This window comes from Aspergillus aculeatus, assembly GCF_001890905.1.
Source record: "Aspergillus aculeatus ATCC 16872 unplaced genomic scaffold ASPACscaffold_7, whole genome shotgun sequence".
NCBI lineage: Eukaryota > Fungi > Ascomycota > Eurotiomycetes > Eurotiales > Aspergillaceae > Aspergillus > Aspergillus aculeatus.
The window spans coordinates 1493779-1515954 of record NW_017962982.1 but is presented as its reverse complement, the minus strand read 5'-3'; the positions used below and the strand labels follow the sequence as shown (position 1 = coordinate 1515954).

Here is a 22176-nt window from a genome sequence, read left to right as displayed (position 1 = left end):
GCATCTAGACCGGTGGTCTACAGAATCTTAAATGTGGTTTGATTACAATCTACCAAACAATCGGGGGACGAGGTTTTGCTCATGGTCGCATGACAGACATTGCAGGAGAGCTGGGGCACCTAAGCTCGAAACGTAGCTAAGCAACAAGCATAACACGACATAGAGATCAAAACGAGTACGGAACAGCCCTCCGTACAAACTTTGACTATAAAGATCCCACGGGGCCCGGAATCCTAGCGTCATCCGGGTCCAGTACCTCTGTCACGTCGAAAAGCCCATCATGCAAGCCGGAGCGCCCAGTCCCACCGGATAGCCATTGTCTGTTTGATTCGTTGTTCTTTTAATTTTCCCATTTTGATCTTCGTGTGGTCGAGAATTGTTAGGTACAAGAGATGCGAGGGGGCGAGAAGAGGGAGATAGAAGATGATAGGAAACGAGGAAGCAAATAGGAAGTGATGATGGGGAATCCAGATCCAATGAAAAAAGGATTTAGGACATTTAGTCGAAAAGACCGAAGCCCATGTCCTCGTCGGACTCCTCCTTCTCTGTAGGGGATGCATTAGCCAGCTGCTCCTATCGTAATGATCGCGAGCGGATCGAATCGGGTGGTGGGAAAAGAAGCACATACCCTCCTCCTTCTTCTCCTCAGCAGCCTCGGCGGGGGCAGCAGCGCCACCGGCAGCAGCAGCGGGGGCGGCAGCGGCGGGACCACCGGAGCCAACGTTGGTCAGGAGATCCTTGATGTCCTTGCCCTCGAGAGCCTGTAGGTAAAGAAAAACCAGTGGTGAGCGTCTGAGTTTGATAGTAGAGATGAAATCGATCGAAGTCGTTGCGGAATGTTGGTGGAGAGGATTGCGTAGGTCGCGGAAGTAATGCACGGATTCAATTAGATTGTATTTACCTTGGCGAAGATGGAAGTCCAGATGGGCTCGATCTCGGGAACCTTGGCGGCAGAGATGAGGGTCTGGAGCTTGTCGGCCTGTGTTAAATGAAAAAAAGAGTCCTCGTCAGCTTTGATTGTTCCCATGTTCCTTGCTGAAAAACCATGCGCGAGATATCCGGATTTCCCTTCCCCTTGCCCTGGTCGAGTTGGGACCGTGTCGCAGCTTTCTTCTTCAAGATTGGTGAAATTTTCCATCGCTGTATTGATAGCCTTTTCGATTTCCTTCTCTTTTTATTTCTCGCGACTTTGTATTTCGTTCTTGTCGCCTTTCCAGTATTCCCAGCACCGTTTCCATGCGACTCAAGGGGGAGGGTCCTCCAGATATCAAATACCAGACACAATGATAACCGAGTCAACGTTCAATCAAGGACAAAGGGGAATACGTACGGTGACCTCGACGCCGTCATCGGCGAGGATGAGGGCCGCGTAGGAGCAAGCGAGCTCAGCAGTAGACATGATGGTCGACGGGAGGTTGGACTGGACTGGAGTCTCGAGAGGGATGGGGATTAGGGAAGAGGAAAAAGGACGAAGGGACTTTTTTGTAACTGGCCTGGTCGAGAAGGGGAGTCGGACGAGTGAGTGACTAACGCTTCACCCACTACGGAAGTTGTGTGTTTCCGCCGCGTCAAAGCCCTCGCTTAGGGCTGCTCCGTCTTGGGTTTAGCGTTAATACTTCCCCCCCCCACCCCAGCCCGTGACCCGTGACTTTCACCCTAGTCCCGATACGGTCATGCCTCTCGGCGATGCCATCATCATCTAATCTACTTACTCCGTCAGTAGTTACTCCGTACTCATTTATCATCATCTGATGCTGCCGGGTCATTATTTCAGACCAACCTTGAACTTGCCTTGATCGCGCCCCTGGTTCTCACTCTCTCACAGCGCAGTTGGTTTTATACATACCTCTAAACCCTCTCCCCTCCCCTCTCCCCCCCCTCACCTTTTTGTCTACACCTTCGCGCATCATGGACTCCCCCGCCGTCCCCGCCCCGCTAAATCCCAAGGAGCAACCCATCCTCGAGCGCCTCCTGCGCACCCGCGATGCGCTCCTCCTCCTCAAACAAGACAAGTCCACCTACATCAAATCCCGCGACGTGCTCCCGATGTACGAAGAGGTCATTGCCGAGGTGGAGAAGCTCAATGCCGTTCGGAAGGAAGAAGACCGCCGGCTGACACATAACCGACGTTAGCACTGAGTGGGCCTGTGCATGAAGATTCGATGTGCGATGGTGTCGCTGACTTTCTCTTTTTTTGGGGGGTGGGATCTAGTGGATTATGTCCTCGACGATTGTTTCCAGTTGATCTCCTTGCTATTCTTGACGGTGGGGAGAAACAATGAAGCTCCGGCGCTGTAGGTCCCTCCATGATTGATCGCCCAACTGCCCTGTCCGCCGTCATCTGACTCTTATCGCGGACAGATACTCTCTTGCGACTACGGTTCAGGTATGTGGTTGGGCTGGTTTGTTTCCCGGTCCCCGGATCTTAACACCCCCTACTCTAGCGACTCCTCGACCACCTCGAAGAAGCGGGCTTCTACAGCGCTAAAGACCTGAGCTCGATCACCAAGACTCTCGCCAACACGAACGAGACCCTCGAGCGCTGTCGCGATGCGTACTCGCCTGCCCTGATCACGCTGTTGGAAAGTCGTCTGGAGAAGTGCCAATTGCAGCTTGAGAAGCTACAGAGCGGGCTCGCCAAACTGAGCCCGGGGTTGGCGTCCATCCATGAGACGCTGGTGTCAGTTCTGCGGTCGACCTCCGCCGTCAACACTCGTTCAAAGGTAGGTCTTCTCGGTGGTCTCGCCGGAGCCCGCTAACCTAGCCACCAGTTCTCGGCCTCGGAGGTCAACAACCTGCGCGAGCAGCTGAAGAAAGTCCAAGCGAGCATGAAGGACGGACAATTTGTCGACGCAGATGGCGTACCCCTGCCTGGGGCTCAGGGTGCGACTAAGACTCTACTGGAACGGTGCTGGCGCTGGACGGAGATTGTTCTGGAACGGTATGTTGACGCTGCTCACTGACCTGTCCGAAAAACTAGTCGCTGACTCTATCGTAGGGAAGGCAAGATTGATGAGCGCTTTCAAGAACAATACGACCGGTTGATCGATATCAAAAACCAGCTCGATCGGCTTTCCGTCACACAGGCGTGGTCTCTCCGCGAAACGGATCTTTTCGGCTACCAGCGGAAACTTGACCGCATCGATGAAGCGCGGGTCAATGGGAACTTCGTCGACAATGAGGGGAACGTGGCGGATGTCCATGCGCAAAGGGTAGGTGTGATCCGAGACGCGGACGGGAAACGGGACGTGCGCTGACTGGTGGGTGGTTACAGACTTTGCTCTATCTGATCCGACGAAGCTACGGATACATCTATTCCCTATTGATCTCATCCGAGCCAGTTTCGGAGGCCTTGCTGCCGGTGTTCAATCAGCTACAGACACTGCGCAAATGCCTGCTGGAGGTGCAGGAGTCCGGGGGAGTGTCTAATTCACGCGAGCTTTACCCATACAGCATGAAGGCGTGTATTTCCCGGCGTGTCTGGTATGGTTCAAGCTAACCGTTGTGACAGTTGAACTCGATTGACAACATGCGGGTGGATGGCAAGTTCTACGTGGGAACTGATATCCCCGAAGGACAGGGTAGTGTGAATGCCTTGTTGGCGGAATGCTATGATATTGTGTGGGAGTTGCGGGCAGCCGTGACGGATGAGGAGAAGTCTGCATGAGTAGATGCTGCTGCTGCTGCTGCTGCTGTTCTTAATTTTGTTGTTGTTGCTGTTTATGCTGTTTCTAATATTCATGTGTAGTTATTAACTAATGGCGGGGCAGGCTCACTTGGACTACTTACTGACTTATGTGCGAGAAGGAAAGGGTGGTGGACTATTGACCCGAGGTGTTTGGCGTACTGACGATGATTGTGATTGTGATTGTGATTGTGATTGTGATTTTGATTCTTCTAATCCATGTTTACTGACAGATGTGAGATGTGAGACTAGGTAGTGAGTAAGTTAGTAAACTGTGCTGAGTAGTGAGTGGAGGACACAGACAATTTAATGCCTGATTACATCATTTCCGCTCCACCCCGCCCGGGTTGATGTCAGCCCCACTTCCACATGCTTGCTTGCTTATACTCATACAATGTTATTGAAAGTAAATAATTCCCCTACTTGCAACAACATCTCCTCCCACTTAATCTATCCACTCTCTTCTTTTTCTTCGTACTTCATACGCCTCGCTATATTCACCCAGTCCCATTCTCCCCCTCCCCCCAACAACCACTAACAACCATGACAGAAACCCTGCGCCCCGCCTTTGTCGACCGCCCGCGGCCTCTGCTCTCCTACGGGATTCCCTTCCCCGCCGCCGCCGCCCACCATGTCGACGACCTGTTCCACGCCTCCCGAGTCTATATCATCTGCTCCGGATCCCTGGCGCGCAACACCGACGCACTGGACCGACTGGTCGCCGCAATTGGCGAGGAGAAAGTGGTCGGGAAACGGATCGGCATGCAGAGCCACACGCTCTGGTCCGAGGTCCTGGAGGTTGCGAACGCCGCGCGAGAAGTCGAAGCCGATTGCTTGATTACTCTGGGGGCTGGCAGCCTGACCGATGCAGCCAAAGTGATTGCGTTGGTGAGTCGGTCGATCGTTCTCTATCCTGTCACCCCACTATGAACCTCCAATCCCCCGAGGAAAATACACATAATGTACAATACGAACTGGCTGTTGGGTCTTAATCTATATCTATATACTATGATCCCCGGAGCCGAGCCCATCCACGCCCCCACCAGATACATATACATGCAAACACCCAACCACCACCACCACTACCACATTTACCATTATCAATGCATGACTAAACAACTAATGCTCTTCCCCCGATAAGGCACTAGCCAACAACGCAACCACAATGACCGACCTCTCCACCCTCCCCACGGGCCCCTCTCAATCCCCAGACCTCCACCCGCCCTCCATCCCGATCATCTCGATCCCGACCTCCCTCTCAGCCGGCGAATACAGCTCGTTCGCGGGCGCGACGCACGACACGACACGCCGGAAGCACACGTTCCACTACCCGATCCGGGGCCCGGGGCTGGTGATCCTGGACCCGGCGCTGACGACGACGACGCCGGCACGGGTGTGGCTGTCGACGGGGGTGCGCGCCGTCGACCACGGGGTCGAGACCTACTGCGCCGTGCGGGGCACGACCACCGAGACGGACCAGCTGTCCCTGCACGCGCTGGGCCTGCTGGTCCCCGGCTTGATTCGGACCGCCCGCGACCCCGCGGACGCCGAGGCGCGGCTGGACTGTCAGCTCGGTTCGGTGGATGCCATGGCGGCCGTGACGGCCGAGCAGGGCGCGCTGCAGTTGGGGGCGAGTCATGGGATTGGGCATCAGGTTGGTCTCTCCTTACACCTAGATATAAACATAAAACATAAACATACACCCGAACCTGAGCGCCTTGGTTTCCTCCTCGTTCTTGTCAATCAGGACCTTGGTTCTGGATTGGTGGGGGTTGGAAAGACATTTGAAAAGGCAGAACTAGGACATAACAGCTAACACCAAGGGGCGATGTATCCCCGCCCCCGAACGTCTATAGTTAGGTCCCCTCGGCGTCGGTCACGGCGAAACCTCCTGTATCCTCCTGCCTGCTGTCTGCAAGTACAATGCGGCGCATGGCGCGAATCGGGACCGGCAGGAGAAGCTGAAGCAATTCCTCGTCAAACGGGCCGAGGTGGTGGAGGTCTTGCGCCGCCAGGGGAAGGAGGAGCTGGACCAGATGGGTCTGGGCGATGTGCTGGACGCGGTCATCCGCGAGCTGGGCATGCCCCGCTCCCTCCGGGAGGTTGGGGTCGGCCGGGACCAGCTGGACGGCCTGGCGGAGAATAGCCTGCACGATCGGTGGTGTCAGACGAATCCCGTGCCCCTGAAGGAGAAGAGCCAGGTGTTGGAGATTTTGGAGATGGTGGTGCAGTGAGAGGTCAGGGAAGGAGGTATAGTTATGGCCAAGACGGGACTGTACCAGACTATATATCGATAGACGGTTCCCGAAGCGTCAACACATCTTACACTTTGGGCCTTGCGGCGAGCTACGACAGAATCCTCATTCCAAACATCATTAGTGCTCCAATACACCCGAACACGACACGACACGACATAATAGATCTCTAGCTCAATTATAACTAGTACGTAGCTCCTTCCTACCTACGTAAAGCATCAAGCACCTGTATCGCTGTACAAAGTAACAAAAAAGAACCCGGTATTTCCATAGCCCTAACATCAACTCATAATGATATCGAAGAAAAAATCAGTTGAAATAGCTGCGAATCGCCGCCTGGTTATCCGGGTTCACACCGGCCAGGATCTGATCCGCGTTCAAGCCCGTCGTGGCCACCAACTGCTTCGCCGAGTTGGCCACCCGACCAGCTGTCTGGCCCTGTAGAGTCTCCGCCTCCAACGCCTGCACAATGTACCCGAACACCTTGTCGGCGTTCGACAGCACAGCCGGGTTTTGTCTATTTCTGGTTAGCCTCTAATCACTGCACTGCTCGAACAGCGAACTTACTGGTCAATGAGCTGGGCAAGGAAGGAATAAGCATAGGGAGCGGCCTCCTCATCGAAGGTAATCGGCAAAGTGGTCAACCACGTAGCCACAACCTCCTGGGCGTTTTGCACCTTGCTCGAGTTGTAGTGCAGAATCTTGGCGATACTTGCCGACGCATTCTCCGTGGCAAACACGTGCTCTTCCGTGCGCGCCTGGTTGATTTGCGTCACCTGCAGCAGGCTAGGGATGCTGGCTGCCACAAAGTCGCTCCAGGCGGCGCCACCCTTCTGCGCCGCAACACCCACACCGTAGGCAGCAGCCTGTCGGTTGGCCGCGTTGGCATCCTGCAGACCGGCCGCCAGCGGCTGCATGATGTGATCTTTGTACTTCCAAGACTCCTGGCCGCAGAACTCCAGGACATCGTCCATAATACACAGAGCCCATTGACGCTGGGTCAGGTCTTGGCTGGTGATAAATGCATCGTAGAAAGGCATAAGCTGTTCCCAAGCAGGCAGGAATGTCGTGCCCTGGTTCTTGAAAATGGTGTGGAAGGCTTTGTTCATGTCACTAAGCAGGTTCTGGTCGTCCTCGATGGCGTACTCATAGTCCAGGTTATCGTCCTCACCGTCATCGGCCTCGGCGCGATCTTCCAAGCGGGCCTTGACACGGACCTGATAATCCTCTAGCGTCGACTTGGACGACTCGATGAATGCCTGCATGTGCTGCTGGGTGAGGCAGTTCTGGCCCACAACTTCCACCGACTCGTAGAAGCACTGGTACATCTCAGCGAGCGTGTCCACGGTAGGCTCAGCGCTCAAAACCTCGATGATCTTCTCAGCAACCTTGTTCCAGATGCCAGCGAACCCAGTAGACTGTTCGCCGTGGGCCTTCTTGTAGGAGTTGAGAAGCTGAGGAATGAGCTTAGCCGACGACACCCGCACAGGATCGTGGAAGAAGAATGCAAGTCCTGGCACGGCGATCTTCTCCATCGTGTCCAACACGTAGGGCTCGAAGGCACCCTCCAAGATCTGAGCGTAGATGGTGATCAGCTCAATAGCAGTGTTCTTGTCCTCCAGCGCGCTGGTCTTGATACCGATGATCTTGCCCTTGAGAGGCACCAGCTCCCAGCCCTCATCCTGATCGACTTGGTCAATCTGATCCTCGTCATCGAGCAACTGGATGTCAGCCTTAGCGGCCGCAACACTCAACAAAGGCGGCATCACGCCCGGAAGATAGGGAACGAAGTCCTGCCCCAACACCCGGCACATGCGGCCCCAGCAGTGGAGCAAGTACTGCGATTGCGGGTCATCTGCATCAACGATGTTGGCCTGGATGTTGCCCAGCAGCTGTACCAGGTTCAGAGCATCTTGACCCATCTTTTCCTTGCCAACAGCCAGAGCAATGAGGGTGGCACACTCCATGGCCTTGGCACGGAGCAAGCGATACTCCTTGGATTGCTCTTCCTTCAGAACGTTGAACAACAATGGCATCAGGGTATCGTAGTATTGATCGAAAGCGTTTTCGGCGGAGTCGGCGATGGTAGCGATGGTAGATAGAGCCTGCTCCTGCACGTAGCGCTTAGGGCTGCGCAGCAGCTGGAGGAGGTGACGCAGAAGTTCAGCCAAGTAGGGCTCAAGGATCTTCCGCTCCGCCTCTTCGCAGAAGTTCACCAGGGCTGCAGCGGCGTGAGCCTGAACGCGGGGCTCAGTGCTGTCGAGTACGGGAATGATGTTGGTAAGCACCACAGAATGGTACTTCTCTTGCATGGTGCCAGCAAAGTCTGTGCTCATTTGACCTAAGGCATTGCAGCCGGCATACCGCACGCGCGGGTGGGGGTCTTGAAGAGCGGGGACAACCAACTGAAGAACCTGGTCAAGTTCACCAACCATCAAGTCGCGGCAACCTTCCGAGATGGCCGAAATAGCCATGAGCGCCGCATGGCGATCGCGCCAAGCAGAAGAAGACATCATACGAGGAATCCACGCAAATGTAGCGGGCAAGATAACCTGGCCTCCGAGCTTGTTGGCCAACCGGTCCATGCACTGTTCACCGGCAACGTGGTTGAGGTCGCTCTCTTCCAGATCAAGCTGATAAGGTCAGTATCGGTCGAACTCTTTGCGAAGCAGCGCTCAAATCAACTCACATCCTCAGAAGCGTTCCATTCTTCAGCATCATCGTCATCAATACCGATGTCGGTCATCAAGCTCAGACATTGAGTAACCATCTGCTGTGCGAACTCGGGGTTTTTCTTGCACATCGAGGGAGCATAGTCGGCAAAAGTGGCCATCAGTTCCAAGGCATTTTGACGGACTTGATCACTGAGATCCTTATCGGCAATCACACTGATACTGAAAGTGACCAAGTTGTTGAACATGGTCTTGAACATCTTGGGGCAGATCTCAGCCAACTCGATGAGTGCCAAGAAGGCAGAAGAGAGCTCGTCGCTCTCAGACGACTCCTTGAGCGGGGGCAAGATGTTGAGCAAGTCGGGCATGAGCGGGAAGAACCTAGGTTGCGACTTCTTGGAGATCGAGCGGAAGAACGAAGCGAAGGCCTCCATGGCTGCAATGCGCACCTTTACCCCTGGTCAATACTCCATCGAGAAAGTTTCCAGCGGAAAACATACCGAAACAACGTCATCCTTGAAGCCCTTGCTGAAGACACCAACCACGGCGTCCTCGTGAGACTTTTCGATGATTCCGGGAGTGGTCGAGAAGATGCGGAAAGCGGCCTCACGCAAACCAGCCTCGGGGGACTGACTAGCCTGGAAAAGGACTCCCAGCAACTCGGGCCATTGGTCGCCTGCACACCGTTGTCAGCACGTCAACATGACCCTCTCCCATCAACAATGTGCATACCGTTATCGGTGTACTGTCTGGCGATCTCAGCCACGGCATCTCCGATCTTCTTGCGAACGTCGGTGACGGACTCGCTCGTCAGGCAAGTCACCAGCTTTTGCCTGATGATTAATCTTTGTTCTCCGGTCAGGGTCGAGAAGAGCTCCTTGGCCTCGTTGGAAATGGGGTCTTTGCGGGTCTTAGTCGCCATTCTTCTGAACAGAACAGCGGAGAAGGAGCGGGTCTATAGAAGACGAACGATGAGCATTTGGGACCTATAGACCGCATGGCTGAATACACGATCTGGACGGATGGAAACACATCCAGCCCGCCCACCCGTTATATTCTTTGTTCCGGATAGCGCAACACCTACCAAGACATCCTCCGCACCCTGAATCTGCTCCGCTAAGCCCATCAGCAGAACATCAGGGCGGTTCTGAATCCAATCATTGTTCAACTGTTCTTCCGCCTGGGAACGGACCGCATTGTCGGGGGTAGAGAGGGCGCGCAACAGCTGCGAGAGAGCCGAGTGGACCTCGGGAGGGAGCAATGACATTTTAACGGACTGGATTCAATCTAGACAGTTAACCCGCCAAAACTGCTTAGATTGAAGTATAGAAGAACGCGGGTTCAGCGCTTGAACCCGGGGGGTGTGTGGTGTCGGTTGGGGGTGGGTTAAGGTGGGAAGGAAGGAGGTTGTTTAGGCTCTCTGGGAAATATTGTTTTTGGTGGGGGGGGGCAGCGAAAAAAAAGTTCGTGACAGGTCGATTGGAGGGAAGGCGGTCGGAAGCCTTCAAGCAAAGATCGTGGACTAAATATTGATTCTGGAATATTTAAAAAAGAAAAGCGCAACTCAGCATTGCAGCCGATCCAGAAAACGGCAGGCAGTCACCAAGCAACGGAGGAAGAGAAAAGAGGAAGAGGAGGGGGAAGTTGAAAGGGGAAGAAAGCCTTGGAGAGAGAGAGACAAGAGGTTTAGTTGGGTAAAGTCACTAAAGTGAAGAAAGAGAGAGAGGGGGAAGTGTACAACTGGTATTGGTCCCGTATTCAAATGGGATAATTCAGCCACTAATGCAGTGGTAAAAATCGAAAAGAGCAAACAATACAGAGTACTACAATACGGCGGGCGGACTGCCAACGAGCTAGTCCTAGTCTGGACTAGGCCTAGATTCTTCAGGCCTTGATCTGCCCATTCAGGCAATGGTTCAGGCATCCCAGGCAACCAGCTCAGCACTCAATCGGCAGATCATCAGCACAATTATGCGCAGATGAGTGCTAATTACTACCCCATTGGTTGATATTATAATGTCCACTCAGCAATTCAAGCCGCTTCTCGCCTTTGTTCTTGTTCTTTACAACTCGCTCGTGAAATCTACCTCAGTCCAAAGAAACTTCACCATGCGGATGTGAATCAGGGAATCTAACACTACGCACTTTGACCAGGATGCCATCGCGCCAAACAAGACCCTCAATTTGAGAGATGTCAAACCGGGAAGAGAAAGAAGAAGGGAGAGAGAACTCCAGAAAGATCGCCAATAGAGTTACACAGATACGAGATGGGCTATGACAAACATTAGACAAACAGGAAAGTAAAGAGACATAATTACATATAGCTTTCTATCTTCGTATGCAACCACGACCTTGGATTTCACCGAGAAGTAGCCCGGCCTAGGATGAATACACCCGCAATCACCGCGGCCAAGGTCACAATCGCTCCGGGCAACAGTAGCTCGTTGGGAACTCCGGCAATGAACTGCTCCTCGGCGTGGTGTGCAGGGAAGGACTGAGCCCGGGGGGGCTTGGCCACTAGCACCTCCTCCTCGGTTCGTTCCTCAGAGATCACACTTTTCTCCTCGACAGGACGGGTCGGAGCTGGTTGAGGATCCAGCGTAGCCGGAATTGGAGGCTGGCTAGGATCGTGCACGAACAGATCGACCTTGTCCCTATGCGACAGACGCGCGAGACTCACAGCATCAGACAGATCCTGGTCTGTGGTGATTGAAACGGTGTCGCCTTCGTTGTCCATGTAACTGAGAGCATAGCCCGTGTTGCTGAGCTTGCCGTCTTCGCTAATTGGAGCACCACCGACGGCCTCTACCTCGGGACCCAATTTGGCCGATACTTGAGCGACCAGCTCAGCGACACCGGCAGCAGGAAGAACATTCACGCGGTGCACTCGTCCACTGGGAGCCTTGAATTTGAACGGAAACGAGATGTGTTCCGCATGGTGCGGCTCCGCATATTCCGAATGCTCATCCCCACCGTGGTGGGAGGCAGACTCGTTGGGGAGAACGCTGTCCCGAGTGTCGTAACTAGCCTTGGGTGACTCGGGGCTGATCACTGACCGCTGAGCGGGCTGCTGGCTTCCTGAGACCATTGAGTCTGACTCGTGGTCCATTGAGAGCCAGAACTTGTTCCATGCGGGACCCTCATCGTCCTGTGACGACATGGTATTAATCTGCTGGGATGTTAGATTCAGGACCGTTAAAAGCTTGCATTCAAACTGACCTGTTCCAGAGTCGCATATGTCAACTTGAGCACATCCACCATACCCACAATCTCGCCTGCATCGTTCATGACAGGCAGGTTCAGGTAGTGTCCGTCTAAATATCTCTGCTGTTAGCCCTCTTCTCTAACATAATCTCAAGCTGGTGTACATACCGTGCATTTTCCGAAGCGCAGCTTGGATACTCATGTCGCTGGGGGCAAAATCCGGGTGAGGGGTCATGACGCGAACAACACTGCAAGTGGCGGGGTCAAGTCCCGGAGCAATGACACGCAGTACGATGTCCTTGCTGGTGAAGATGCCGGTAATAGAGCCCTGGTCTTGTACAAGAAGGGCGGTGGTGTGGTGCTCTTTCATCAAGGCAGCCGCTTCCTTGACGGTTGTGCGGACAGAGACGGTGGTCGGGGGCATGCCATCTAGGACAGACTCCAGCGTCGGGCCGGACATCTTATGCCGTAAAGCTTCGACGTACTGAATGATTTGCTGGGGCTGGCTGGAGCCGAGTTCGGTCTGGACACCTTCCAAGGCGTCGTAGAGTTTGCGGGAAGAACTGTAGGCACGCTCCAGTTTCTCCATCGCATCGTAGAAGCATTTCGTAATATCAAGCACACCGGAGATGTCCTGATTCTCATCCATGACGGGCAAATGGCGGAATCCCTTGCGTACCATCAGGTCGAGAGCATCGGTTGCGCTTGTGTCGGTCCTGGCGCAAAGAGGGTTCTTGGTCATGATCTCAGCCACAGTGACTTCACGCGCCTTGTGGCCTGCTCCCACCACCCGGAAAGCGAGATCCTTGGCGGTGAAGATACCAGAGATACGGTCATCATCGTCGGTAACCAGTACGCAGTCTTCTCTCTTAGCGGCCATCAATTGGGCGGCTTCGGCAATGGTAGTATTAGGCTTAATCTGCAGGGCTTGGCTGGGTTTCAAAGCAAGAACGGTGCCGGGAGGAGCTTTGCGAGAACGGTTCGCTCTGGTCGTGTGTTGGCGCTTCTTGTTGAGGTCGGCCTCCAATTTTCGCCGAATCGCCTGGATTGAAGGAGTAGTTAGAATTGAGTCAATGCTGGGATGACCCCTTTAAGCAAATTTTCCTTATGTTTTCATGTTCTAGCAACTCCATGGAGATGGCTTCAGACTTCGGCCCATGTTACGACTGATCACCGGTGCAGCGAAGTAGAGAGTAAAAAAAACCTCAAGAAGAGAATCAAGTGGAGAATCAAGCATACCTCATCGCGCTTGGACTGATTTTGACGCTGTCGACTGCTGGCAGCACTCATGGTGTTGCTTCCAATATCGCTGGACGCGGTCTGCGGGGTGTGTACAGTGGAGGAAGTGTCCGGGCGGGGACGAGGAATGTGACTGTCTTGAAAGTCGGGCAGCCTGCCTCTGCCGACCGTTTTGTGGTTGATGGTTCCTTTAAAAGTGGGTGTGGATGACATGTCCCCGGTCGGTGACTGGCGGAGCTGACTTAAAGTCGGTCTGTGTTTGGACGAACCGGTTCAAAAAGAGAAGCGGAGACTAACAGATTGTAGACAACCGGGACTTTAAGGAGATAGAGAGAGGGAGACTAGTCTTCTCGGAACGGAGGAGAGAGAGATGCAACCACGCAAAGACAAGAAGGAACAGAGAGTGAAAAAGAGGAAGAATTTTGAGGATGAAGTTGATTCACAAGAAAGATACGGTACAAACCAGGGGAGGGAGGGAGTTAGGGAGAGTGGGGGGGGGGGGGGGAGGAGGAGGGAGAGAAAGAATAGGAATTGGGGACGAAGAAGGAGGTTTCCCAACTTAGTTCTAGTTCGGCCAAACTATTTACTTGTTATTGACAGTTTCAACTCTCAAGGAGGGAAGTGGACGACGGAGACTGCATCTCTCTCCCCCCGATGGGACCACTTCAATACATACAGAACCACCCACCCTCCGCCACGCATGCCATCCACCAAGTCCATCAAGATCCGCAGGAGTAAACAAAATACCGTATTAGTGTACCGTAATGATGGATCAACCATTGCCACTAAACCATTTTAAGGGGAAAATTGAATGTGAGTCGAGACTCGATTTCGTCAGGCGGAAAGCACGTGAACTCATGAACTGCAGTCATGAACGGATCACCTAACCCAACCCAACCCAGCCTGAATCTGCCAAGTTCGCTCCGTGAAAGCGGTCAGGCCACTTTTCTCATCAGGTCACATGAGAGAAAATGTTACTGCCTGAGGCATAAGACCCAGGCATCAACTGCCCCACTCAGCCACACTTCCACACCTCAGGCACTCAGCAAGTCCCAAGGCACCAAGGCACAAATCCTGGGAAGCCTCAATCCCGTGACCCGCCTCGCTTAAGGGCATAGGGCTCCCACACAAACCCGACACAACCTCATCCCGAGTGAGCGAGAGACTCCGGTGCCTTTACGACGACAACCAACCCCGACAACCAAGTACGCGCTCAACCTCCTTCCCCCCCCCGATTTTTCCTGACTTCCAGTCTCTGACCCGCCGCCGCAGAAAAATCCGTCAAGATGGTCAAGAAGAGGGCGAACAAGTAAGAACAACCGATAAACCACCCTGATTTTGCTTGCCCCCACACAACTATAATCAAAATCCACATATCCAATTTCCGAAATCATGCTCTGGACTGTCAAATCGCACGCATCCGCACATACATACGCCGGGACCTGAACAACAATTCGAACGCTACCAAGAAGAGTCACATTCCGAATCGAATCAATTTCGAAAGAGGCCCGGCGGATATGTCTAGTCGGTCGTGATTTGTTCGACAGACATGAAGATGGAGTGGATTTCCCAAGGCACCTTGGGGGAACAAATCATACATCACAAATCTGTTTCAACGGATTAGAAACTAACGCTTCTCTCCTATAGCGGTCGCAACAAGAACGGCCGCGGCCACGTCAAGCCCGTGCGCTGCTCCAACTGCGCGCGCTGCACCCCCAAGGACAAGGCCATCAAGAGATTCACCATCCGCAACATGGTTGAGTCCGCTGCCATCCGTACGTTCCACCGATCTATGTCACCGCAAAATCTCATCTCCGTTGTACCGCGCGCCGCCTATTGTTCGTTCCGAGGCAGAATTGGACCTGATCGGCTGCATTGAGTATTGGAGAGATGAGTTGGTGGACTTTTCGACCGCCGCAGGAATCGAGCAATAGGCCGCCGGACAGACATAAACCGAATTGAGCCCCGCGACTGACATCCACCCTTTGCAGGTGATATCTCCGACGCCTCCGTCTTCACTGACTACGCCGTCCCCAAGATGTACCTCAAGCTGCAGTACTGTGTCTCCTGCGCTATCCACGGCAAGATCGTCCGGTACGAATAGGACCCTTCCAAGCATGGCTGTCGCTCGATGCTGACTTTATCTTCCAGTGTCCGCTCCCGGGAAGGTCGTCGCAACCGTGCCCCTCCTCCTCGCATCAGGTACAACAAGGACGGCAAGAAGCTGAGCCCTCCTCAGGCTGCTAAGGCCAACTAAGGGAAAGGAAATGGAATGAATCATTAATCACTTTTTTTCCTTGAAAGAGAACAAAAATGGAATTAGTTTGAAAAAGGGCCAATTCCTACTCGGCGTAACGCTTTTCTCTTGATCATGTGTGCTTGATGAAACCATCTTTTCTTTACTTTTCAATGAACGGGATTCAGTTACGGGGTTGAAAAAAAACGGATTATCAAAAATCTAAGGGACTGGCTTTCTCTCAGGAGATGTTGTAGATACATCAGATATTGGTCCGCAGGCGAAGGACCCACGCCTGTTCAGTCGCATCTCTTGCTCTTTGAAAGACATCGATATTGATTGTTTTCATCGGGTAAATGCTTTAGCTACTTACTGCCTTTGGCCCTGTATTGCATGTCTTGATCAGAATATGCTAGACTTGCCATATTCTCTCAATATAAGCAATCTACCCTGACTCAAGGGTACAAATAGCCCTTCTCAAAATAGTTTCCATACATATCGACAATCCCGCTGCGTCCTTTGGGGGTCGGATTTCGTATTATCTTCACTTCTCCTTTCCAGTGGCCTTCCACAAACTGTTGAATGGACTGGGTAGAGGATGATGCCCCTGCTAACGAAGAGAAGCTTGGGGAAGGAGAAGGAGATCGGAACGAGGAGATTGTAGTGGTATAAGAGAGGTAAGAGGAGCCTGTGGTCCCCACTGTATCCCGCCGCCTTCGATCGCGCCTTACCCCTTCTTCATACTCTATCTTTTTAGCGCGTCGGAAGGCAGCCAGCTCGGCGACAAGATCTACCATCGGGACTTCAACCTGAGATTTTGCGGTGGCAGAGGTTCTTATACCTGCTGTAGTAGTCGACGGGCCTTGGGGGTAACCATCTCTCGCGGTAGATGCGGAGCCCATCGAAATAGTCCTCGATCTAGCTTGCGGTGTGAATCGCTGACCTGAACTGATTGACATTGGAGATGAAGTGGCGTTTGATTCCGGGTGTCCAGGGAGCCTGGGTTCTTCATCTTCCGGTATCAACGAGACCTTTTCATTCAAAACGGCCATGGGAAAGTATTTTCCTGAATAGCCATCTGGAACTCCACACTCTTCCTCGCCGAAGAAGCTGAAGTCATCAACGGCTGCTGACCAAAGGTTCTCGGAGTCCTGGTCTCCAGTACTTGATCTCAAGGTACCAGCCTGGTAGCTGGTAGGTCTCCATCGAGTCAACCTAGCGCAACCTTGAGCTGGGGATGTTGGCGTAATTTCAAGTACAATCCGGCGCAAGGCAAATAAGGACCGAGAACTCTCTTGTTCGGCTTGCAGTCGAGCCTGACCAGGTGGAAGCGAGTAATCTGATCCTGCCTGAAGCGTAGCTAGTAATGATTCGTTCGAGCAGGCTGTTATAAAACGGATCAATGACGCAAGGATCGGCGACTTTGCGGGTACATGAGATGGAACGTCAGTCAATACAAGCTGTTCTAAATGAGACACGTGGGAAGGATGCAGATGTGGATAATAGTGACTTCCTCTGCTATTCCAGCGAGGAAGGTCCTTAGGACGCTTAGAAAGCAGTTCCTGGACTTTCTGAGCGCGGGAATCATATATCGCCACTGGAGAGGAACACAGTGTTTGGCTGCCGTATGTGTCGATATTACTATCCAGGATGCTGGAGATACTGGAGGTCGACAATTCGTGAGGCAGTCGGGGCGATGGAGTGGTGTAGTCAGAATGTCTCATTCCCCCTCTATTCACTTCTGGGGCGTCAATTGCTTCAGGTGCAAAGACTGAACCACGTCGCCATTGAGGTAATGGCTCGTCTTCATACAAAGTGGGACTGGTGTTGCAGTCAGCAATGCGTGAAGGCGGGTTTGATGGCCGAGGCACTGGAGTGCCGTCGAGCTCATAAATGGGGGTCGAATCCGTTGGGAGCTCATGAATCTCGTTGGTGGACTCTAGCTCCGGTATACGCGGCTCACCGTTGTTACTTCCTGCCGAGAGTTCGGGCAAAAGTGCGTCGGGTGATGTGGCATCCTTTGCGGGTACTTCAGCGGAGCAGAGCGTATGGTGGACTCTAAGATATGTAAGGTTTTTCTTAGCAGCAGAGCCCAAGATAGGGACTAATTTCTCAGCCCCTGGAAGATCCTGACGGTCCTCATTTGCAGAAGCTAGCGAACGTTGTCGTCTATTGATGCATTCAGCAGTATTGACCGTCCCAACGTCAAGAGCGTGCAGACAAGACGAAGCGAGGAGGCTTGCTGCTCCTTCGACTGAAATGAGGTTGTGCGCGATATAAAGATGGGTTATACCGACTTCTGATAAGTCTTCAACCCAGGAACGTCCTGTTAGTGGCTGGGTCAATGCTGCCATGTATTTCTCATCCAGCATAGGGCTACTTAAAAACCTTTGCATCGACGAGAGGGGTATTGACTGAGAATCGCCAATCGGACTACCCCATGCTCCAGACCTTCTCGGGCTAAGTTCTGCGGTGACATTGCCTGTGGGTCGAAAGCAGGCTTGCAGCAGAGACCTCACAGCCATATCAGTAAGAAGGTTGTTGCGCAAGTCAAGAAACCGAACACGATAGCCAATGGCGTTAGCAAGAAACTCCGCATCGTTATCTTTCAGCCCGATACCTCGTAGCTTAAGTACCTGAAGGCATTCTAGTTGTGATAAAGCCGACAGGACCAAGTGATCTCTAGCAGGGGTAGTATAGGATAAATCGAGGTAGGTCAATTCAGGGAAGTACATCAGCGTCTCTGCAATGCCCTGTGAGGTTGTGTTATATTCGTTGTCCGCCAGTAGTAAGCGGATGTTGTACGTGCGGGAAGTTGTTGCTTCATCTTCAACACCCCTACTAGCGCCCTTCAGAGCCATCATGGCATTATGATCGAAAAAAGGCAACTTGGACACTATGAGAGATTGGAGGTTTGGCAGAGAGTCTAGAATCTCCCTCAGCCACTCTGGACGTGGACCACCATAGATTTCTGACAAGGCCGGGGGTAGATGCAGCGTATGGGTGAGCATCCGCACCTCGAGACGGGCATACTTGAGTGTCCGCCTGAACCTTGTCAAAGCGACTGCATGGCGTATCTTTCGTCAGCGCTAAGATTCCAACACCCGCCCCAAAGACCGGGGTATCATACCGTAGACTGCATCATTTTCAGTCCCAAAGTGTGAAGCAGGGTCACCCCATAGAAACGGCATGAACAGCCCATGCCATCGCCGACAAACCAAAGCAGCAGCGCACAGGTCGCTTGATGGGATATACTGTGATATAATGGACCATGCATCGCGGGCTGTAGCAGACTGATAGGATGGTGGCACTGTGTCCATGGTTGCTACATGTGGGTTGGTTGGGGGCCTTGGTTCTCTTAGTGATGTCTCGGGCTAGTCTGGAACCACTATATCTTTTTTTTCTCCAGACGGAGGAGGGGCGAGATCAGGAGGCAGCGTTCTTTGAAGTACGAGGGAGTTCCAGCAAGCTTGACACATTGGGGCGATCATTTGGTTGTCATAAAGTCGGGGGCCAAGAAACGCTCCGCCCCAAATCTGCAGTCAGCGCGCCGGGCACTGCCACGGGGTGCGATGGGGCGTAGGAAGACACCAAGGATCCATAAGGCAATAAGCTTGTGGATTCTGATTTGCTGTCCGTAAGCGCGAACGACATTTGAGGTCGCGAAGATCGCCTCGTGGTCAACGACCGAGGTAGACAGGTGTCAGGAAAGCAGAGAAGGGAAGAAGGTCTCTATGGATCTGGGGATCATTAAGCCCATGGAATGAACTGAGTCCATACTGAATCTGGCAAGCTGACGGGCAGGTACCCGTCTGACGTCATCCCCGCTTCGTCTGCAAAACACTCCAAATCACCACAAAAAGCTGCCAGAGAACCTTTACCATGCAGCCCCTTATAGCATTTTCTTCTTCGTTTTCGTCCCTGCTAAGCGTATTCTTTCTACCTTGAGTCCCTGGCTGAAGATGGGATCCTGGCAGCGAAATACTCGGATGATGCACTATATCGGGGAATTCGTTGATCTCGACCCCGACAAATCCGATATGGTCGCTGACTTTATTACTCTGATTGAAGCACTTCGAGAAGGACTCGCGCATATCGATGACAATTTCCGCATACCGGACTCTCAGATCAATTTGTTATTTCTCACGAAGCTCAAAGAGTGTACTGGTTGGAGGGACTGGGCTACGACAATGCTGCGAGATAGCCGCATAAATGCCTCCAACCAAGAGGACCGGATGTCATTCCAAGAGCTGGCGAGTCTGGCCATGGAACAGGAAAGACTGCGACAATTGCCAGGGAAGGGAAGGAAAGAGAACGCAGTCTCAGAGCGTGACTTTGCGTTTCCACGGAAGACGTCAATGGATCCTGATACTCTGACTCAAGATGACATAAACGCCTTTGTCGTCCAGCGAATGACCCATGACGAGCAGATGCACAATCACAGCAAAAGTGTACGAGGCCACAACAAAAGGCCGAGCCAAGAAGAAATCAACGACTATGTGATTGAACAGATGCATCGCGAGCAAGCGAAAAAATCTCACAGCGGCCAGCAAGCACGAGCGCAAGCACCACCGAATCAGCCCCATCGCGGGCCAAAGCAGTGTTCATTCTGTGGCGATAGGCATCATCAGGTCACAAATTGTTGGCGGCGATGGAGGGTTGCGGTTGAGGCGCCGCAAGGCCAATTTGTGCCGAGGCGTGTTGAATACAAGTTTCAAATACCAGGCCAACCACCTATGTACCGCTCCGGTTTCACGCTCTTCTAAAGCATGGCTATGCCGACAATAACGATTCACGGTGCTTGGATTCGGGTGCAAAATTTACCCGACTAACGATTGATTTTCCAGTATAAGCATGGCGTCTAGGAGTTCCTCTGATGGCTGATTTGACACTTCACATTTCATTCTAATGTGTCTGGAGCATTATAGCAATGACCAATTTGACTTGCACAAATTATTCTGTGATGAATAGATAGCTTTCTGTAAACAGATAGTCATAGTAGCCCAGTAGGCTTGTGGTAAGCAAGAACTGGGATTTCCAGCTTCTGCGATTCGTACTCCTGAAACACAGCGTCCATATCGTGGGAGGAAAAGTCTTTCTGTATGTGCATGCTCCGTAACCTTGACTGGAGGATTACACAAGCGTTTGCCCATGCACAAACAGTGCCAGCGAGGCCTTCTGCGAGGGAACACGGGCGATCGGGCATGCGGTACAAGGACGAGTCTCGTTTCGAATCATTGTAAGGGGGCGTTTTTTGCGCCTCTAATAGTAATGCGAGTGCTCTTGCAAGAAAGTAGTCGCCTGTTAGCTCGCTTGCATTGGATGTTGCATCAAAATCTCCTGTTCGCGCGACGTAGTTACGCCTGGTTGTCTCCATGAAATCCTCATCATACTGAAAACTGTCATGAAGGAGAAGCAACGACCATGCATTTCCTGCAATCCCATGGCATAATCCGCCACCCTTGTACAGGATTCCTTCCTCCCAGACCCGATCACACGCCACAGAAATGGCCTTATCCCACTCCGGCTGCCAGGAAGTAGAAACCAAGGAACGATTTCTTCTGGCGCAAGCCATGAGATTCAGGAAGCCGGGGCTGCCGTGACATATTTGAACAAGAGGGCTAGAGCGACGCGAGGAGCCATGAAAAGGAAGACTCGTAGGCAGGTGGCCACCATTGGCAATACATATTTTGCAAAGACCTGTAATTGTTCCAGCTATTAGTGGCCAATAGTTGCGTTCTGCACCGTTGCTGAGTTCCTCTGGCTTGCAGGCAAGGAGGCTAGAAAGTATGCCAGCTTATCAGAGAGAACTGTCAGTTATCGGAACCTTATGATTATTGCATAGTGTATATATACTTGCCTATGCCATGTATTCTGGTCATATTGTCAGTTTAGTGCAAAAATATCGGTTGAGAAAATACTAACGCCCCAAGACTGTACCGTTCTTCCTTCCAATGCCACATCAATGGCAATGCATATTGCTCTCCATGCTTGGAGATGAAGTCTTCTCTACCGTCGATTCCACTCGCAATGATACGGTCGACTAGCCGAGGTATCTCTTTGAAAACCAGTGTCAAGGCCTGCGCTGTCTCATCCTCATAATTACGCAGCCGAAGGTTAAGCAACGCCCACAGCAAGCCGGCTCGGCCAAATAGAACTTCATCTGATCCCATGAGCGAACCACCATGTGATACCATGCGGCCATTAGTCAAAGAGATTCGCATCGCCTCTTGGATGCATGCCGTATCGTCACTAGGAACTGTTGTCTTCAAGTCCCTTGAGGCAAGGATGCGCAGTATCGGACCAGCCAAGGCGCTGGAAGAGCCGAACGGAGACACTCTCTGATGCTGGAGTGGCACATCCGGGCCTTCTGGCAATATACGCTCAATGGCAAGTTGATGAAAGTCCTGACAGCCAGCCCCAAGTGATTTGACTTGGTGGTCTAGGCGCAAGAAGGTCAGAACGATGCCTAAGCCATCATCAGCGGACCACGAACAAAATGTGATTTGATCAAGGAACGGCGGCCGTTGGTATATGCGGCGACGATATACCTGGAAAACCAGCATAGAAACCAGTATTATGGGATTTTCCCCAATCTTTGAGCGGGGAACAGTTTTTCTGTAGAAGCATAGCCCCATGCTTTACAGCCTCTTGGAGCTGCTTCAGTGTATCTTCCAAGGAGCCTTTGCTGATCACAACAGGACTCAGCGTATTAGGGTAGAACTGAGGGGCATTTCCAGTCGACATGGGACTATTAGATAGGTGACAGATGTAACCTAGAGTCTGTAACAACACAATCGGAGGATTTACAGTAGAGAAAAACGTTCGCAGCTAAGGGAGCGCTTTGTTCATGGAGCAGGAGTGGTTCATGTAGAAGCATAGAAG

The 22176-nt window shown here is 52.5% G+C and overlaps 9 protein-coding genes across 9 annotated transcripts; 4 read left to right on the top strand and 5 right to left on the bottom strand.

Moving 5' to 3' along the window:
* Positions 1-64: 64 nt before the first annotated feature.
* On the bottom strand, positions 65-1513 carry rpp1 (ribosomal protein P1). Its single transcript, XM_020205183.1, has 4 exons — positions 1331-1513; positions 902-979; positions 629-761; positions 65-545 (listed from the first exon to the last, which is right to left on the bottom strand). The coding sequence occupies exons 1-4, from the start codon at positions 1397-1399 to the stop codon at positions 499-501; spliced, it is 327 nt and encodes a 108-aa protein (XP_020056860.1). The 5' UTR covers positions 1400-1513; the 3' UTR covers positions 65-498.
* Positions 1514-1908: 395 nt separating this feature from the next.
* Positions 1909-3912, top strand: ASPACDRAFT_1880827 (uncharacterized protein; the record flags this gene model as incomplete). Its single annotated transcript, XM_020198218.1, has 8 exons — positions 1909-2128; positions 2213-2294; positions 2362-2386; positions 2445-2723; positions 2772-2941; positions 2999-3212; positions 3275-3460; positions 3512-3912. 8 exons carry the CDS (start codon positions 1909-1911, stop codon positions 3665-3667), a joined length of 1332 nt encoding a protein of 443 aa, XP_020056859.1. The 3' UTR covers positions 3668-3912.
* Positions 3913-4098: 186 nt separating this feature from the next.
* On the top strand, positions 4099-6032 carry ASPACDRAFT_1869229 (iron-containing alcohol dehydrogenase). Its single transcript, XM_020197926.1, has 3 exons — positions 4099-4573; positions 4827-5339; positions 5542-6032. The coding sequence occupies exons 1-3, from the start codon at positions 4229-4231 to the stop codon at positions 5917-5919; spliced, it is 1236 nt and encodes a 411-aa protein (XP_020056858.1). The 5' UTR covers positions 4099-4228; the 3' UTR covers positions 5920-6032.
* Positions 6033-6094: 62 nt separating this feature from the next.
* ASPACDRAFT_78465 (nuclear import receptor PSE1) lies at positions 6095-9896 on the bottom strand. Its single transcript, XM_020205182.1, has 6 exons — positions 9697-9896; positions 9345-9567; positions 9113-9288; positions 8630-9061; positions 6508-8573; positions 6095-6457 (listed from the first exon to the last, which is right to left on the bottom strand). The coding sequence occupies exons 1-6, from the start codon at positions 9877-9879 to the stop codon at positions 6250-6252; spliced, it is 3288 nt and encodes a 1095-aa protein (XP_020056857.1). The 5' UTR covers positions 9880-9896; the 3' UTR covers positions 6095-6249.
* A 694-nt stretch (positions 9897-10590) lies between these two features.
* On the bottom strand, positions 10591-13550 carry ASPACDRAFT_118897 (CBS and PB1 domain protein). Its single transcript, XM_020196207.1, has 5 exons — positions 13353-13550; positions 13056-13292; positions 11985-12858; positions 11832-11926; positions 10591-11781 (listed from the first exon to the last, which is right to left on the bottom strand). The coding sequence occupies exons 2-5, from the start codon at positions 13104-13106 to the stop codon at positions 10972-10974; spliced, it is 1830 nt and encodes a 609-aa protein (XP_020056856.1). The 5' UTR covers positions 13107-13292; positions 13353-13550; the 3' UTR covers positions 10591-10971.
* A 1150-nt stretch (positions 13551-14700) lies between these two features.
* Positions 14701-15312, top strand: ASPACDRAFT_27971 (40S ribosomal protein eS26; the record flags this gene model as incomplete). The annotated part of the gene is made up of 3 exons (XM_020199528.1): positions 14701-14830; positions 15047-15149; positions 15207-15312. Coding segments are annotated over 3 exons (339 nt in total), but the record flags the coding sequence as incomplete, so codon positions are not given.
* A 178-nt stretch (positions 15313-15490) lies between these two features.
* Positions 15491-18984, bottom strand: ASPACDRAFT_1900711 (F-box/LRR-repeat protein). Its single transcript, XM_020198759.1, has 2 exons — positions 18422-18984; positions 15491-18355 (listed from the first exon to the last, which is right to left on the bottom strand). Exons 1-2 carry the CDS (start codon positions 18609-18611, stop codon positions 15747-15749), a joined length of 2799 nt encoding a protein of 932 aa, XP_020056854.1. The 5' UTR covers positions 18612-18984; the 3' UTR covers positions 15491-15746.
* A 269-nt stretch (positions 18985-19253) lies between these two features.
* Positions 19254-20057, top strand: ASPACDRAFT_52192 (uncharacterized protein; the record flags this gene model as incomplete). The annotated part of the gene is made up of 1 exon (XM_020202583.1): positions 19254-20057. One exon carries the CDS (start codon positions 19254-19256, stop codon positions 20055-20057), a length of 804 nt encoding a protein of 267 aa, XP_020056853.1.
* Positions 20058-20284: 227 nt separating this feature from the next.
* ASPACDRAFT_27954 (lanthionine synthetase C family protein) lies at positions 20285-22038 on the bottom strand (the record flags this gene model as incomplete). The annotated part of the gene is made up of 3 exons (XM_020199525.1): positions 20285-21087; positions 21227-21760; positions 21843-22038. 3 exons carry the CDS (start codon positions 22036-22038, stop codon positions 20285-20287), a joined length of 1533 nt encoding a protein of 510 aa, XP_020056852.1.
* Between the last annotated feature and the right edge of the window lie 138 nt (positions 22039-22176).